At 37.3% G+C, this 17,906-nt stretch overlaps 2 protein-coding genes across 2 annotated transcripts; one reads left to right on the top strand and one right to left on the bottom strand.

The window, feature by feature from the left end:
* Positions 1-1,691: 1,691 nt before the first annotated feature.
* On the top strand, positions 1,692-9,924 carry LOC128613029 (E3 ubiquitin-protein ligase TRIM39-like). The gene is made up of 8 exons (XM_053633564.1): positions 1,692-3,805; positions 4,193-4,285; positions 5,184-5,740; positions 5,838-5,933; positions 6,057-6,290; positions 6,382-6,568; positions 6,773-6,808; positions 7,186-9,924. Exons 1-8 carry the CDS (start codon positions 3,778-3,780, stop codon positions 7,731-7,733), a joined length of 1,779 nt encoding a protein of 592 aa, XP_053489539.1. The 5' UTR covers positions 1,692-3,777; the 3' UTR covers positions 7,734-9,924.
* Positions 9,925-10,560: 636 nt separating this feature from the next.
* Positions 10,561-17,788, bottom strand: LOC128612304 (E3 ubiquitin-protein ligase TRIM39). Its single transcript, XM_053632338.1, has 8 exons — positions 17,611-17,788; positions 16,462-16,587; positions 15,006-15,556; positions 14,275-14,370; positions 13,917-14,150; positions 13,639-13,825; positions 13,434-13,469; positions 10,561-12,563 (listed from the first exon to the last, which is right to left on the bottom strand). The coding sequence occupies exons 2-8, from the start codon at positions 16,511-16,513 to the stop codon at positions 12,013-12,015; spliced, it is 1,707 nt and encodes a 568-aa protein (XP_053488313.1). The 5' UTR covers positions 16,514-16,587; positions 17,611-17,788; the 3' UTR covers positions 10,561-12,012.
* Between the last annotated feature and the right edge of the window lie 118 nt (positions 17,789-17,906).

The following is a 17,906-nucleotide window of genomic DNA, read 5'->3' as shown; positions in this document are numbered from 1 at the left end:
TGGGTGTGGAGATGTGTAGTCTAGAGATGTGTAGTCCATATTAGTAGGCTGCGTTGTGCTCTGGGAAACGGAGTTCTCTGTGGAGTTCACCTGACAGAAATCAGACTGGTCTGAAAGATGGATCCTGATACAGCTCATCCTTGTCTCATCCTGTCTGATGATGGAAAACAAATGACATGTGGAAGGAAAAAGCAGAATTTTCCCAACACCCCAAAAAGATTCACTTTTTATGCAACAATCCTGGGAAATCAGGGTTTCCCCTCAGGGAGGTTTTACTATGAGGTGCAGGTCAGCGGGAAGACTAAGTGGGATTTAGGAGTGGTCAGAGAGTCTGTTAACAAGAAGGGGGAGATTACACTCAAACCAAGGGCGTAGGTTTGGTCTCAATATTGGTAGGGACACCCACCCATCCCGGAAAAAAAGGACTCTTTAATGTTGACAACCAACTGGTTTATTAAAATATAACATCTATATTTACATTAAGATCTGTATTTACATTTAAATACAAATTAAAGCAACAGATCAAAGACTAAAAGAAAGTAAACTATGAGTAACTACTTGTTTATGGAAAAGAGAAAAAAAAAGTTTGCATCCAACATCTTCTTGATAACAACATTCTTCATGATAGTCCTCGGTGTACTTACAATATATGGTACTTACAATACATGTACATTGGTCATTTACAATTAATCCATAATATCATATGAGGAGTTCATTTGCAAAAACAGATATCCACCATTTTAATTCATTTTCATAAATCATTTTTTTAATTGTGCATTCCAGGTAATACAAATCAAGCTGCAATTGGGTTGTTTTGATTACATTTATTTTCACTTAATTAAAACAAACCAACTGCAGTTTGATTGATATTCCCTGGAATGCGCGATAAAAAAAAACTAGATTTTTAAATATTCATAAGAATGGAGATATCTGTTTTTGTAAATGAACTCTTCATATAGGCCTATGTTTAATAAAAAACTCATGACCAATATGTTGACTTTCAAAGGTTATACTGTATATTTGCTGAACATCCTAAAGACTGACTTTAATGCTGATGCCTCCCTACAGTTCTGTACCCTGTGATTACACGTTAAAACGTTTTTTTTTTATGCAGGTTTATCTGGATTCCTTTTAGGAGCTAGACTTTTATATTTTGGGAGGGCAGAATTGTCCCTACCAATATTTGTGTGAACTCGTTCGCATTATCTTTGGAGTCATGTAACTATGTAACCATAGCATTCTCTCACAGAAGCTCCAGGATTTAGGCATGCTAGCATTTGATTGGCTGACAGGGAGGAGCTATCTGAAGGCTCACCTTACATGCAAATATCAAACTGCCAGTGTAGAGTACAGACCCGGAGGCGAGGGCTGATCGGTTGACAATGGTAACTAAGTTATCAAGGCTGTCAGTTCATACCTCAAGCATGGGTGAAAATTTAGTCTTTCTGATGACTTTAATCCCTTTCCTCTATTGCCTGCACGGCACGGCATACATAAAGTATTTTTTCCCATGCCAACACGTTTTGTACTTTGTAGATATCATTCCACCCAAAAAACGACGAGACATCAGGAGCTTTTTCCCCACCCAAAGCGTAATTAATAGATAGTAAACTAACTGTCCAGTAGCCACATTGATTTAAAATGAAAACCTGTTAGCGACCAAACGTCACCAGCCTTGCACTGCGGAAAGTAATGTCACCTGATGTTAGTTAACCGTGTTAGCTAGCGTTAACTAGCAAGCTAACCCTGACTTCTGTCATCTGCAGTCTAGCAGTCAGGTTGCTAGCTGGAACATAAAATAGGTGCACATATGAAATTATGTTGAGTTGAATTTTAGTCTAGAAATCCCATGAAAATGTCAGCATTTAATGAATGAGTTTGTATGCAGGAAACACAGCAGCAGGCTGAAGTAGAGCAGGATGAAACAGCTGTGTCTTCAGGGTTTCAGGTGAGGTCCTAATTATGAAATATATTTTAGAACTGTAGGGAGGCATCAGCATTAAAGTCAGTCTTTAGGATGTTCAACAAATACACAGTATAACCTTTGAAAGTCAACATATTGGTCATGAGTTTGTTTTGAAAAAAAATCTTACATCAAAACAACATAAGATCCTATTCATTGAATATTAACATTTCCCTCAAAAATAAATGGGATCCAAAGTTTAACTATATGTTTATATCTTCATCAATGCATTATGAATATGTAAAAATCATGTTTTTTTATTGCACATTCCAGGTAATATCAATCAAACTGCAGTTGGTTTGTTTTAATTAAGTGAAAATAAATGTAATCAAAACAACCCAATTGCAGCTTGATTTGTATTACCTGGAATGCACAATTTAAAAAATGATTTATGAAAATGAATTAAAATGGTGGATATCTGTTTTTGCAAATGAACTCTTCATATGCTATTACGGATTAATTGTAAATGACCAATTTACATTTATTGTAAGTACCATAGTCTACCTATTTTAATGTTAACTTAGTTGCAAGTTATTATAACACAGGATGCAAAAGAATAATTTGCAAATGTTGTTACAGACCAGGTTAAGTTTAGTTTTCTCTTTGGGAGACAGTCAGTGTGAGTGAGGACGATCCTGAAGCACGTCAGTGTAGCAGTGTCATGGACATGGGGAATAAGCCATACCAGCCTGATCCAAACCATCGAAGTACAGCAACTTCCAATCAAGATTTGACGGTTTCAGGCGAACTGGTACAGTCAGTATTCATGGCTTCACTACAGTCCAACACTGAAAAGGTTCTTTGTTTTGAGTGTGTCAAATCATACACCATAAAAAAGACCACTTTGGAAAAAAGAATGACCCTGCCTTATGCACAAAGGGTTTCAATAATTGGAAGAATGACACAGGTAGCTTTAGCCGCCACAAAGCTGTATGCCATGGACATCAAGAAGCCCTTGACCAAGTATATCTTAAATATATTTGCCAACAGTTTGTACCTGTCAATGACCGACGTAGGCATCTGTTTGGATTGTTTAAATAGACACCAAGGACTCTCATGAAGATTGTTGATGTTGGATGCAAAACATTTTTTTTGTTTTTTTTCACTTTTCCGTTAACAAGTAATTTCATAGTTTACTTTCTTTTAGTCTTTGATCTGTTGCTTTGTTTAATTTGTATTTAAATGTAAATGCAGATCTTAATGTAAATATAGATGTTACATTTTAATAAACCAGTTGGTTGTCAACATTAAACAGTCCTTTTTTTTCCAGGGTGGGTGTCCCTACCAATATTGAGACCAAACCTACACCCGATGTGTGAAATGTAACACGAACTCCAAGGTGAGTGTTTTTACTTGTTACTGTACATGTTGTTATGTGAATAACAGTAGTAATATTAACATTGTCATAAATAAATACACACACCATAATCTGTTTGCTGTAGCTCTGTGTTTATACATACATAGGCCGTGTGTGTGTGTGTGTGTGTGTGTGTGTGTGTGTGTACACCATAATTCAATGTCTAATATTTTAAAAACGGAAGCAGCACAAACAAAGCTTTTATCGGCACAAACGGAGCACAAACGATTGAGACTACTTTGCCGACGTTTTGCGTTGGGTGGGGGCCAACATGACGCAGGTTATTCATGCACCTGGGGTTCTCGGGTGTTAAAATGAGTCTCCGCCTACTAGTGTATAACTGAAAGTGAAACCAGACCCGTCTGAAAGCTCACATAGACCAGGAAGATGTCTTTTTAAAACAAATGCTGAATTTAATTACTCCGGATCGAGTGGATCAGAGAAGAGAATAAACAAGATGAGTTTTGATAAAGAGAGGAGTAAAGGTGTGTATTTATTTAATATTTTTATTAATAGTTCAGAATTTGGGCCAGGATTTTGGGTTATTGGTTTATTAAACCGATCTGAGTAGCGGTGTCAGATAAAGACGTATTTCTGTACCAAGTGGGAAAAAGTGAGAAATTAAATTTCATGCTCAATAAACAAACTTGATAGTTAAGATTAATGAAACATTTAAAAGTGTTCTTGTGTCTGTTACAAGAATGTTACTGGGTGAGGTGCAAACATTCCTACTAAAACCAGGAAGTAAGAAACTATAAACTACAGTTACTGACTGAGAGCTGTGAGAATGCTCAGTAAATGGCTGTGATTTATTTTTTTAACCATATAATGTGTGTCAGTGTGTGAACTGAATATTGATTTGTTTCTGGAAGGGTTAAAAAGGAGAAGGAAAGAGGACATGGCTGATTCTTTATCTTCACAACTAAGACAAGGCAGAAGGAAGAGCATGCATACAGCTACTGACTGTAAGTTACACAGTTTATACTTGAACAGATGTGAATTTAACTATATATCAGTTTCTAAATCAGTGATGACTTCAGAAAACCTAATGTGAATCCCAGATGAACCTTAAAGACTTCAATTCACTTCAAGCTAGTTAAAGTAGATTTCTGCTTATTAAATTAAATGGTTCTCAGAAACATGGTTAAGAAGAAACCACTGTGCTCTGATGGGATGGTGTCTTGTACTAGAGATGTATCTTTTTTATAATCCCACTCCTGCCTGCTCCTGAAGGAATCCTTCCTGCTCCATTTGGCCAAACCTAACCTCTCTTGTAGTTATTTATCTTTGTACATGCCCATGATATTTCCTAATGAACTTGAAGTTCGTTCTATTTCTCACAATATAAGTAAATAGTCATTTAAACCATAGGGACTCTGAACAGGATAAAGATACTAGATAGTGAAGATGAATGAATGAACATGGTAAATGAGTCACGCAGTTCTGCACAAGAACCCACCATGTCCAGTGCGTTTCTATGTTAAAGACATGGTCATTCTTACAAGGTTCATATCTGACCTCCTGCTTCCACCTGCAGAAACGTAAAATCTGCCTGCTCCCATGACTTTGTGTTGGACCTCACAGGATCCCAGTCCTGATGTACACTTCTAATACACACCTCATATTTTGTAGAAGAGACTTTTGTCAAACAAATATGATCAAGATCAAATTTTCCTTAACCTATAAAACACATTTGAGCTCCAACACTTTGTGTGAATGATGTGTGACTAGGAGGAAAAAGGTTACTCAATATTTCTTTTATAAAATAATATAAATTAATACTTTCTTGTTTTGGGGTTGTTATTTTTAAAACATATTTTATAGTATAATTTTTAGAATTATTTTTCTTAATCTATCCACCAGTTGCAGGTGAATCCAGCAGCCTCCTGACTGAAGAGCAGTTACAGTGTTCTATCTGTCTGGAAGTGTTCACTGATCCCGTCACCACTCCATGTGGACACAGCTTCTGCAACAGCTGCCTCACACAAAGCTGGGATACGCGTCAACATTATTATTGTCCATATTGCGAAGAGAAATTCACCAAGAGACCTGAAATCAAGATTAATATAACACTGAGAGAAGTTGCAGATCACTTCAGGAAGAAAACAGTCTCAGATAAGTCTCAGATTCTTTGTGACTTCTGCACTGGTGTGAAGCAGGAGGCCTTGAAATCCTGTCTGGATTGTGGTGTGACTCTCTGTTCATCTCATTTAGATCTTCATAATAATGTTCAAAAATATAAGAAACACAAAGTAATAAATGCAGTGGAGAACCTGGAGAAATACATTTGCCAGGAGCATGAGAGACCTCTGGAGATGTTCTGTAGAGACGAACAGAAATGTGTGTGTCGGGTCTGTACTGTGACAGACCACAAGAATCACAACGTTATTCCATTAGAGGAGGAGAGTGGACAGAGGAAGGTGAGACACCAACATCAGTGTTAAATATTCTTATGAAGAATGCAAATGAATTCAAATTTAGAAGATAAACGGTTGTGTTTTTGATTTCTGTGCACAGAGTCAGCTGGGGAAAACACACACGGAGCTGCAGCAGATGATCCAGGAGCGACTGAAGAAGATCCAGGAGATTAATCACTCAGTAGAGCTCAGCAAAGTGGGTCAAACATGATGTAGTTCATATCTGCTGCATTTTGTACTTTGTTTAGTTTTGTAGAATTTAAGGAAGTGCACATCTTCACTGTTAGTTGATGAAAGTGAAATGTTCTTCCTTCTTTAGAGAAACACAGAGAAGGAGAAATCAGACAGTATTGAAGTCTTCACCGCTCTGATTCGCTCCATTGAGAGGAGTCAGGCTGAGCTGCTGGAGGTGATGGAGAGGAAGCAGAAAGCAGCAGAGAAGCAGGCTGAAGGACTCATTAAAGAGCTGCAACAGGAAGTCGATGAGCTAAAGAGGAGAGACACTGAGCTGGAGCAGCTCTCACACACTGACGATCATCTCCACCTCCTACAGGTCAGTGTTCCTCTCTCAATCACTCAACCACAATGCAGAACATCACAGAACATCAGCTGAGGGATTTCTCCTCTCTCCTGTTCTACTGTAGATTTATCCGTCACTGTGCATCGCTCCACACACCAAGAACTGGACTGAGATCAGGATTAAAACTGAACCGAGTGTGGAAGCTCTGAGGACGACTCTGTCTCAGCTTCAGAAGACTCTGAATGAGAAACTAAGTGTAACTCTGAATGAGAAACTCAGTGTAACTCTGAATGAGAAGCTGAAGGAAAAAGGTGAGAAACTGAGAAGTCTGTAACAAGGGAATTATTTTGTTAGAGACAGTATGAAAAGTTATTGATTAGTTTCTTGGTTTATTAATCGATGAATGAAAGTAAATTTGTGTTAATGATTTTTGTAGCTTTGTTGTAGCTTTCTAATTCCAAGTTTACATTGAAAGCATATTTAAAATAATAAATGTCTTGTTGTGTTGTAATTAGTCTCCACAGAACTGAAGAGGATTCAGCAGTATGCAGGTACACTGCAGTTTCTGTTTCCTAATATCACATATATATTATTTAAAAATATATATTTTAAAGTTCTCCCCATTATTTAATTAGTATCTTTAGTACACCTTCCTATTACCTCCATGCACTAATGCACTAAGCATAATCTTCCATATAATTTTCTATATTGGGAAGTTGGTACTGCATTTCTTTAGCTGATAAATCTATCACGTACTTATGAAATGTAAAACTCTTTACCCAAGCACACATTTCCATTTTTTATGCCCAATACATATATTTAAATATTCCACAGACCTGCTTATAAAATGATAATTATTGTGATATACTAGATTATTAATTATTATTATTTATCTGCATACTCATCACATACTGTGTGTTTCTCTCAGTGGATGTGACTCTGGATCCTGATACAGCTTCTCCTTATCTCATCCTGTCTGATGATGGAAAACAAGTGACGCATGGAGACACAAAGCAGAATCTCCCAGACACCTCGAAAAGATTCACTTATTATCCAATGGTCCTGGGAAATCAGGGTTTCTCCTCAGGGAGGTTTTACTATGAGGTGCAGGTCAGCAGGAAGACTAAGTGGGATTTAGGAGTGGTCAGAGAGTCTGTTAACAGGAAGGGGAAAATTGCACTTAAACCTCAGGATGGATTCTGGACCGTGATTCTGAGGAAGGGGAATAAGTATACTGCTTGTGATGATCCTGGTATCTCCCTCTCCCTGAGAGAGAAACCCCAGAAGGTGGGCGTGTTTGTGAATTATGATGAGGGTCTGGTCTCCTTTTATGATGTTGACGCCAGGTCTCATATCTACACTTTCACTGGTCAGTCTTTCACTGAGAAACTGTATCCATACTTCTGCCTTTCTAATAATGATGGAGGTAAAAACTCAGCACCACTGATCATCTCTCGTGTATCAAAGACTGAATAAATTCAGTCAATTATATACAATTACCAGAATAAAAGACAATGGGCCTCATTTAGGGCCCCATATTTCAGATCTTTTTGAAACTGATGGAGGTAATGTTTTAAATCTCATATGATAAAAACTGAATAAATTCTCACATCATCAATTCATTAATGTATGAAATGGCCAGAATAAAAAACAATGGGTTTCCTTTGTGAATTTTTAAGTAAAGTTGTGTAAATGTTTTTCATAGGCCAAACTGAACTTTCAGTAAAGTGCAAATCACATACAGTTTCCATAAAAGGAAAAGGTCACAGAGAGCTGAAAGAATAAAATGAGCTGAAGTATACATAATATTTTTTGTTAGTACGTGAATGTATGGCGTAAATGGTATCTGATTAGCAAGACCAAGCTCAGTGCTCGGATTAGTTTCTGTCCCACTTTAGATAAAAAGTGCCTGCTATATAAAAGTCTAGCTCCTAAAAAGAATCCAGATAAACCTGAGTAAAACCTGAGTAAAAAAATGTTTTTACGTGTAATCATATTACATGGGTGTCCATTCTAATCCGTACAGGACCAGTGTGGCTGCAGGTTTTAATTCCAACCAATCAGGAACCACATCTGATATTCGATTGATACAGCTGGAATCAGATGTGGCTCCTCCTCAGTTGGACTGAAAACCTGCAGCGATGCCAATCCTTTATGGATAAAATTGGACACCCCTGTTCTATGGAGTTGCTTTTTAAAAATTGCTCCATTTTTTAAAATTAAAGTTTATATTTATACCGTCAAATATGTTTAGTCTATAATGAACTCGGCTACACTGTATGGTCATTTTGTCAAATAATTGTTAAAATTGTCATAAAATAAATGTTGATAGCGAGTTAAAATCATTTATTTTCTTCACCATATAACCCTGTTCCTGGTGTTACAGTGTAAATACAGCACTTGTTTTGTGTTTAGTGAACTTGTTTCCATTTTTATGAGAACATTTCATATGCAAAGTCAAATAATTATAATCACAATATCAACAACTCACTCGTCCAAGTCTAAATGTTGTAGAGAGTTACAAATACTTGAATTGTGACACGATCTTGGTGTTTTCAACTATTGAAGCTGGGTTTGCTGTTGATGTAACGTATAAATTTAGCAATTTACTAACACATCTGAGGTAAATTCTTATCTTTGTTGTTTTCTCTGGGGCTGTGCCATTATTCAGTCCATATAATGGAATTAACACTCCAGCTGGTTAAATAATTAGTCTCTCTTATTAGCTAGCATGTGCTCAGTGTCCATATATCCAACTTGTGTAGCAACAGTGTTTAACCCCTTGAATGGTACATGCATACAGTGTGTGTGTGTGTGTGTGTGTGTGTGTGTGTGTGTGTGTCCTGCTGAATCAAAAGTACAAAAGCAGAAGTTTTATTTGGAGACACCAAGAGCTGCTTAGTACTACAAAGCCCCGCCCCCATTTCCTTAAAAGGCATTCTGTGAGGTATAAAAGTTAACCAACCAACAATGTTTGTAGACAGAATGTATATTTCAAGGCTTGTATTCTTTACTTTCAATTTTATTATTGTTCAGTTTGTATACACCTGGTTAAAATAGCAAGAGTTTCATTAATAATAGTCATTAGTTCATACAGATTTACTAAATTGATCAACTAGAGCTTTTCTGTGTTAATATGCGGAACCGCCTTTCTCTGAGCGAGTAGTGACATCACAAAGCATGAGTGAGAGTGAAACTAGATCAGTAAAGCTCACATCAACCAAAAAGACTTCTTTGAAAAACAAATGCTGGATGTAATTACTGCGGATTAGAGCTGCAACAAATAATTGATAAAATCAATAATAATTGATTAGAAAACTGTTGTCAATGAATCTCATTATCGATTAATTGGTCTTTGTGTGGCACATTTACTCATTACATTACCTCTGTTCCGAAAACACGCATCGGAGAGTAAATACTAAAGTTGTGTCCCAAATGACGTACTATACATTTAAACTATGCACTTACACTATGCACTACTCTAGGGTCCGCAGACCCCTTGGTCAGTGGTGTAATTGCAGGGGGTCCTTAGGAAAGTTTATAAAATGTTTAAATAATATATGTATTATATATAATATTTTGTTAAATGTATCAAAACATATTCAAATGAGATGTTTTAAAATTAATCAATTTGGTTATTTGCAAATATCACATTAGCTGAGCTGACTCATTCATTGATGGATTTTTTTTTTTTTAATTATTTACAAATGAAATGATAATTAAAAAAAAAATTGAGTGGTAGACAAGTTCAAGTGTTGCATTGATGGATAAAATAAAGGATAATTCAGAGAGTCAAATTAAATGTCACACCAACAATAAAATATAAAAAATAAAATCTTGAAATGTTTTGATTCAATTTTAATGTTAGTATTATTGGTGTTAAATATTAATAAAATAAAGCATATATATAGAAATGACTGCGAGGGGTCCAGAGCTCACAAAAGGTTGAGAACCACTGGTCTAGTGTATGAATTTTAGAAAGGTAATATTATCTCAAATGGAACACATTAGTTATTTACTAACCTGAACCCCCCCCCCCCCCCCCCACCACCACTAATTAATCGAAAAAATAATCGGCCAACTAATGGATTATGAAAATAATCATTAGTTGTAGCCCTACAGCATATCCAGTGGATCTGAGAAGAACAGTAAAGGTGTGTACTTCATTTAATCTTGTTTTATAGTTCAGAATTTCTGGCAGGATGTGGTTTTATTACACCAAATTGAGTAAACAGCATCAGAGGAAGATGTGGTTCTGTACACTGGGAAACATGAGGATATATTAGTCAAAAGCAATTTGCATAGAGTGCTGCTTGGGTATAAAAAAAAATATCCCTCTGGTGCTCTTCAGTTTGGGGATCCTGCTAGTTGAGTATTGATGAAATCTGAGGCAGTCAGGAGGGTAATAATCTGGAATAAACTTTGTCATAGAAAATGACTTTTTAGCTCATCATTTCTGCCCAATAAGTTTTTCAAAAGCATAACTGAGGTTATATTTTAGTTTACATTGTGGTTGATCTCCATTTCATGAGCAAATGATAAACAGTAACACTAAATCACAAAACTCATGCTCAAGTTATATTATTATAAAGATTTAATCTAAACAAACTCCAACACATTAGTTTTTTTTTCAATGTATGCATTTATTTAGGTGGAAATTTAGAGTAGAAGTGTGCAATAGACCGTTTTTTTTTTTAAATCCCACTACTGCCCTCTCCTGACGGAATCCAATAATGACCAATCCTATTTGCTCCCCAAACATTTCCATCTGCTCCTGAAGGAATTCTGACTATTCCTGCCCTCTCTCACAGAAATACTGACCAATCCTGCTCGCGCCCAAAAAAATTGTGAAAGAATTCTGACCAATCCCACATGCTTCTGAAGGAATTCTGACCAATATCACCAGCTCCCGAAAAGATTCTAACCAACCCGGCCCACTCCTGAAAGACTTCTGACCAATCTCGCTCGCTCTCAAAAGAATTTTGACCAATCCCACCTGCTCCCGAGGGAATTTGGACTGATCCTGCCCACTCCTGAATGAATTCTGATGAATCCTGCGTGCTCTCAGAGGAATTCTGACAACCTCATCTGCTTCTGGGGGAATTCCGACCAAATTCACTTGCTCTCAAAGGAATTCTGTCAAATGCCTCCACTTGTGACAGAATTATGACCAATCCCACCTGCTTCTGAAGGTATAATGACCAATTCCACCTGCTTCAGAAGGCATTATGACCAATCCTTTCCACTTCCAGAAGGAATTCTGACAAATCTTGCTTGCTCTCAAAGGAATTCTGATCAAACCCCCCATTCTTGATGGAATTCTAACCAATCCCATCCACTTCTGCTTTTATTATCAATAAAATTAGTTGGTTTGAATGTGAAACGAGGAACCTGAAAGCTTCATATATGACTACCCAGTCTTGCAACATTTTTTGTTGGGTCCCTATGGATCTTAGCCCTGATACACACCTCTATTTTAGTGAACATGTTGTACATCACAAACATTCTTACTGTAAAATACAATAACTGAAATACACAAACAAAATGTTAAACACAAAATAATTATAACTTATAAAACCAAATATACCCCGCCTTGTGCCCAATGCTTCCTGGGATAGGCTCCAGGTTCCCCGTGACCCTGAAAAGGAGTAAGCGGTAGATGTATGAAAAACCAAATATCCTATTCTATTTTTAGCTTATTCATTAGTGTTGCTTGTTGCACTTTATGCATTAGTGAACTGAAAATGTGAGAAATTTATTCAGTGTTTAACACACGAGAGATGATCAGTGGTGCTGAGTTTTTACCTCCATTGGTATGACAAGGACAGAAGTATGGATAGAGTTTCTCAGTGAAAGACTGACCAGTGAAAGAGTAGATATGAGACCTGGCCTCAACGTCATAAAAGGACACCAGACCCTCATCATAATCCACAAACACGCCCACCTTCTGGGGTTTCTCTCTCAGGGAGAGGGAGATACAGGGATCATCACGAGCAGTATACTCATTCCCGTTCCTCAGAACCACAGTCCAGAATCCATTCTGAGGTTTAAATGTCTCAATTTTCCCCTTCCTGTTAACAGACTCTCTGACCACTCCTAAACTCCACTCAGTCTTCCTGCTGACCTGCACCTCATAGTAAAACCTCCCTGAAGAGAAACCCTGATTTCCCAGGATTATCAAATAATTAGTGAATCTTTTCGGGGTGTCTGGGAGATTCTGCTTTGTGTCTCCACACGTCACTTGTTTTCCATCATCAGACAGGATGAGACGAGGATAAGCTGTATCAGGATCCAGAGTCACATCCACTGAGAGAAACACACAGAATGTGATATGCAGGTAAATAATAATAATTAATGATAATGTTAAAAGTCCAGCATATCACAATAATTATTTAAATAATTATACCTGCACATTTTGAAGTGTTTTGTTCCACATACACCACAGTAATTTGCCAATGATTACCATTTCTAATTTATATATAAAGAACAACACATCATACTTTTTTTTTATCAGTTTATAGTTACATTTAATGTTGAGGAAATAAGAGGAGCTTATAAGAGGAATAAAACACTACGGGACATGCTGTTATAGAAAAATAATCCACTGCTGGGTGGTATCAGCAATCCTCTTCGTGTTGGGTCACATCACACCTGTCACGTAACTGAATGTATGGGAGGTTTGGATGGATGCTAACGCAGAGAAGAGGTTTATTAAAGAGAGGCAGGCAGACAAATCCAAATCATGAGACAATAGCGTGGTCATAAACAGGTAATAGGTCAGGTGATCAGCAAACGAGCATAAACTAGGCAAGGCCAGAATCAAGAGACGAGGAGGAGAACAGGATCAAAACTATGAAACAAAACACAATAAAAAACGGTTTGGTGCACTGAAAACTCACGTAATACTTCACAAAGACTTAGTGTTCAATGAGTCTCTTTTATGTGTGTGTGAGATTGGATGCAGGTGTGCGTGATTAGAATGAAAGCGAGTGTTCTGGGAATTGCAATCCATGGCGGCCATGTTTGTAGGCTGCAGTGCAAGATGGGAAATGTAGTCATTGGTTTGCTGTGACATGACAACACCACTCTCTGTCATGGATAATTTTCCAATAACATCAAGGCCCATTGTGGGTTTTATCCTCATGTGTAATATTAAAAACAGAAACTACAGTGTACCTGCATGTTGCTGAATCCTCTTCAGTTCTGTGGAGACTAAATACAACACATCATCATATTTATTAGATTATATGTAGCTTTATTGTAAACTTGGAATCACATGAAACAATTTTTATTACTCAATCACCAATAAAACTATAGGTAAACTTTTTATACAGCCTCAAACAAAAGACATCATCTAAAAACAATATTAAAACTTTCTCACCTGTTTCCTTCAGTTTCTCATTCAGAGTTACACTGAGTTTCTCATTCAGAGTTACACTGAGTTTCTCATTCAGAGTCTTCTGAAGCTGAGACAGAGCCGTCCTCAGAGCTTCCACACTCGGTTCAGTTTTAATCCTGATCTCAGTCCAGTTCTTGGTGTGTGGAGCGATGCACAGTGACGGATAAATCTACAGTAGAACAGGAGAGAGGAGAAATCCCTCAGCTGATGTTCTGTGATGTTCTGCATTGTGGTTGAGTGATTGAGAGAGGAACACTGACCTGTAGGAGGTGGAGATGATCGTCAGTGTGTGAGAGCTGCTCCAGCTCAGTGTCTCTCCTCTTTAGCTCATCGATTTCCTGTTGCAGCTCTTTAATGAGTCCTTCAGCCTGCTTCTCTGCTGCTTTCTGCTCCTCCTCCATCACCTCCAGCAGCTCAGCCTGACTCCTCTCAATGGAGCGAATCAGAGCAGTGAAGACTTCAATACTGTCTGATTTCTCTTTCTCTGTGTTTCTCTAAAGAAAGAACATCTCACATTTACCAAAAAAGTATTAAAGTCTATGACATGAAATATGTAAAATAAAAGTAAAAATGTACAGAATGATGCAGATATCATTTCATATATCATGTTTGACCCACTTTGCTGAGCTCTACTGAGTGATTAATTTCCTGGATCTTCTTCAGTCGCTCCTGGATCATCTGCTGCAGCTCCGTCTGTGTTTTCCCCAGCTGACTCTATGCACAGACAGAAAGAAAAATCCTTTTCAATGCTGTTTCGTTGTTTATATCGATCTTCAAATCTCCACTTTTTTTTTATTGTAAGAAAATTTGATCATAGTTCAATCAAATAAATAGAAAACGAAAAGGATCAGCCTGATGAATCCTCCATTACGTGAGTAAAAAAAACCTTGCAAACTGCTAACAATTAAGATGTTATACCAGTTTACACCACAAGGGGCAGCTTTGTTCACTGGCTAATTATAATAATAATAAGAAGAGAAAGCCTTTATTTGTCACATATACATTACAGCACAGTTAAATTATTTCCTTCTCATATCCCAGCTTGTCAGGAAGTTGGGGTCCGAGAGCAGGGTCAGCAATTATACGGCCCCCTGGAGCAGAGGGTCTTGCTCAAGGGCCCGGCAGTGGCAACGGCACCCTGAACTTTATATAAGTTTTAGAAAAATCTAATTGTCAAAAAACTTCTGAGATTTTTAATGTTAGCTTTCCTGTACACCTCGAAAAATGAGAAGGAAAACTGTTTCCATAGCTAAAATGGTGAAATTGTTAATGGACACTGGAACACCTTAGCCTTCAAAGTTCTTGTAGAATTAAAATTTATGCACTAACAACAAACCTGATCTACTCACCTTCTTTATAGGAATAACATTATGATTCTTATGTTTTCCTTCAGTACAGAACCGACACACACACGTCTGATCGTCTCTACAGAACAGTTCCAGAGGTCTCTCATGCTCCTGGCATATGTATTTATCCACGTTCTCCACTGCATTTATTAGTTTGTGTTTCTTATATTTTGGAACATGATTATGAGACTCTAAATGAGATGAACAGAGAGTCACACCACAATCCAGACAGGATTTCAAGGCCTTCTCCTTCACACCAGTGCAGAAGTCACAAAGAACCTGAGATTTGTTGAGACCAGTTTTATTCTTGAAGTGATATGCAACCTCTCTCAGTGTTGTATTAATCTTGAGCTCAGGTCTCTTGGTGAATTTCTCTTTACATAACGGACAGCAGCAGTGTTGACTCGTATCCCAGCTTTGTGTGAGGCAGCTCTTACAGAAGTTGTGTCCACATGGAGTGGTGACGGGGTCAGTGAACACTTCCAGACAGATAGAACACTGTAACTGCTCTTCAGTCAGGAGGACGCTTGAGTCATGTTTGACAGTTTCACAGACTTTAAAAGAAAAAGAAGACCAATATTTAATGAGATTTATTTTTAAAAAGTTTTAGTTTACTGCTTTTCCCATCTTTTTATTACAGGAAATTGCTGGCTGGAGTGTTTTTTTACACTGTTAAACAATGCTCTTACCAGTCCTAGCTAGTATGGGCTAATTAACTAGCCCCGCTTGCTCTTAGATGAAATAAAGGTTGGTGTAATTCAGGTAATGAGGAGGTTGTATGCCTTCTCTGTACCTTTGGAGGCAGAAAATCGAAAGAATTTGAGCTGCTTGTGCGACTAGACTCCATGCAGTTAAAGTTGGATGTCACATCACGTACTGGTGAACGTCCCAAAAATTTAAACGTCCCAGCTTGCAACCTGATTGGTTGGGAGATTTTTTTTTAAAGCCTCAATTACATGATAGAACGATGAAAGTCACTTTTACCATTCATGGTAAGACATGCACTGACTCTGCATCGATGTAGGTTTTGCCTGAGTGTGCATTTCTAGACCGATCATCTGGAGTGGATTAGAGTTGGAAATGAATTCTGTCCAAAGGTACGTCTAATGGCAGAATTACATACACATACAGGACCTGGCCAATCATATGTGGATTAGAATTGTAGTTCATGAGATTAGCTATTAGCATCACACAATATCATGGGTCGTACTGAAGAGTTTAGCGACTTTCAGCCTGGTACCTGGCAACCTTTCCAACAAATCAGTCAGATTTCAGCCACAAAGAAGTGTAAGCATCTATGTTTATGGACAAAATGCCTTTTGTTTACAAAGCAGGAAACATGACTGAATGGTGACAATTGTTCGTTTTTAATGCTTAACCATTAACGATTAGTTTATAAAGCTATAAATAAGACAACTTGTCCGTGTTGTGTATGTTAATGTTGAGTTGTACAACTTACAGTTAAATGGTCTTTCTACGCTGTGCCGTCTCTCTTTTCTTCCTTCTGCCATTTCCTTCCTGCTTCACCTTTCTCAATCCTTTCAGTAAGAAATCACGTCTCCCAGTTTGCACATTTAATATGACTCTGAAATATATAAATATGCATTAAATATAAGCACGTCTCCAAAAGGAATGCCACTGAAGACCTTTACAAGGTGCTCTTTGTAAAACCTGTAAACCTCTCATCTTTATTATTCTGTGTTTTACCACAGCACTGTTATATTCAGAGTTTTCTATGAGGTTCATATTAATGCGTTATCGTTTCTATAGTAACAGCTCATTCACAGGGACGTGTACAACAGACGTGCTACATATACAGGTTAAAAAAAAACGTGTCTAGTTGTGGATTTATGGAACGTTTATGGAAGGAGTCTCCAGTGTCAGCGTTTTGTAACAGTCAGAGGTGAAGCTGTAACTTTAAGTTCGGGACAGACGAGTTTACGCTTTAGAGGAATAAACCGTGGCCAGCTACGTTGTTTTTTGTTGTTGTTTTTTCAACTCCAAGACAGAGTATGTAACAGATAACCGGATCAAACTTGCATTGCGGATGTTCCATGACATTAAATGTAACAATAAACAGAGAGAAGGTGCGTTGTCATACGTTAATAAATAAAACAATTGTAAAAGTTGGACAATTCCTGTGGTGTAAGAGAAATTAAACACTTCTGTACATGCTGTTACATGAAAACATTCAATCTCAGGGCGGTAACAGTAACTCTGATTGTTTTTGTATAACAGCACGACACGAAGTTTGATTCCGTACTTAGAGACATTACCTGAACTTTCTTACACATTTTAGTTCAGTAGCTGGAATTATTATTCATTTCATCATTCATAATTTTAACTTCCTGCTTCTACTTAAGTATGCATTGTATGTACAGTACATGTACTTGTGTATTATGTAATTATATGTAGCAAAGCAGTGTGTACTTAAACTGGTTTGTTAACATATCTGGCAAGTGTAATCACTAAACGTGAAACTGAACTCATCCTACGAGTTAAATTCACATTGTACTTATATAAATATTACTATTATTACTATTATTATTATTATTATTATTATTATTATTATTATTACTAGAGTTTATCATGATAAAGTGAGCCTTACCTTTTTCAGAGTGTCAGAAATTCTCCTGTGTGTGTGTGTGTGTGTGTGTGTGCGCGCGCGCGTGCGCTCGTCTGAGTCGCTGGATATGTAGTATATAAATCCAAGATATAATAAAAAGAAAAGACCAAGTTTTCCCAGTCAACATGCGCATACGGACTTTACTTCCTTTCTATTGCGCTTTTTAAATATACTCAATCGTATGTGATATGACGTAATGGTGGGCGGTTCCTCCCTTTAACACGCAAATGACCTGATAAATAATTCAGCATGTATATTACTATAATTTTGTCGATTAA

The sequence above is a fragment of the Ictalurus furcatus genome, chromosome 9, assembly GCF_023375685.1.
Source record: "Ictalurus furcatus strain D&B chromosome 9, Billie_1.0, whole genome shotgun sequence".
NCBI classification, from domain to species: Eukaryota; Metazoa; Chordata; class Actinopteri; order Siluriformes; family Ictaluridae; genus Ictalurus; species Ictalurus furcatus.
Note: the sequence above shows the minus strand (reverse complement) of the source record. Positions and strands in the feature narration are given on the sequence as shown.

What these genes read in the sequence shown, in the direction of transcription:
- LOC128613029 (XM_053633564.1), top strand. Translation starts at nt 3,778, where the DNA reads ATGAGTTTTGATAAAGAGAGGAGTAAAG. An exon ending in CATGCATACAGCTACTGACT is followed by an intron (nt 4,286 to 5,183) that starts GTAAGTTACACA and finishes TCTATCCACCAG; the next exon opens with TTGCAGGTGAATCCAGCAGC. An exon ending in AGGAGAGTGGACAGAGGAAG is followed by an intron (nt 5,741 to 5,837) that starts GTGAGACACCAA and finishes TTCTGTGCACAG; the next exon opens with AGTCAGCTGGGGAAAACACA.
- LOC128612304 (XM_053632338.1), bottom strand. Translation starts at nt 16,513, where the DNA reads ATGGCAGAAGGAAGAAAAGAGAGACGGCACAGCGTAGAAAGACCATTT. An exon ending in TGAGAAACTGAAGGAAACAG is followed by an intron (nt 13,470 to 13,638) that starts GTGAGAAAGTTT and finishes TGTTGTATTTAG; the next exon opens with TCTCCACAGAACTGAAGAGG. An exon ending in GAGGATTCAGCAACATGCAG is followed by an intron (nt 12,564 to 13,433) that starts GTACACTGTAGT and finishes TGTTTCTCTCAG; the next exon opens with TGGATGTGACTCTGGATCCT.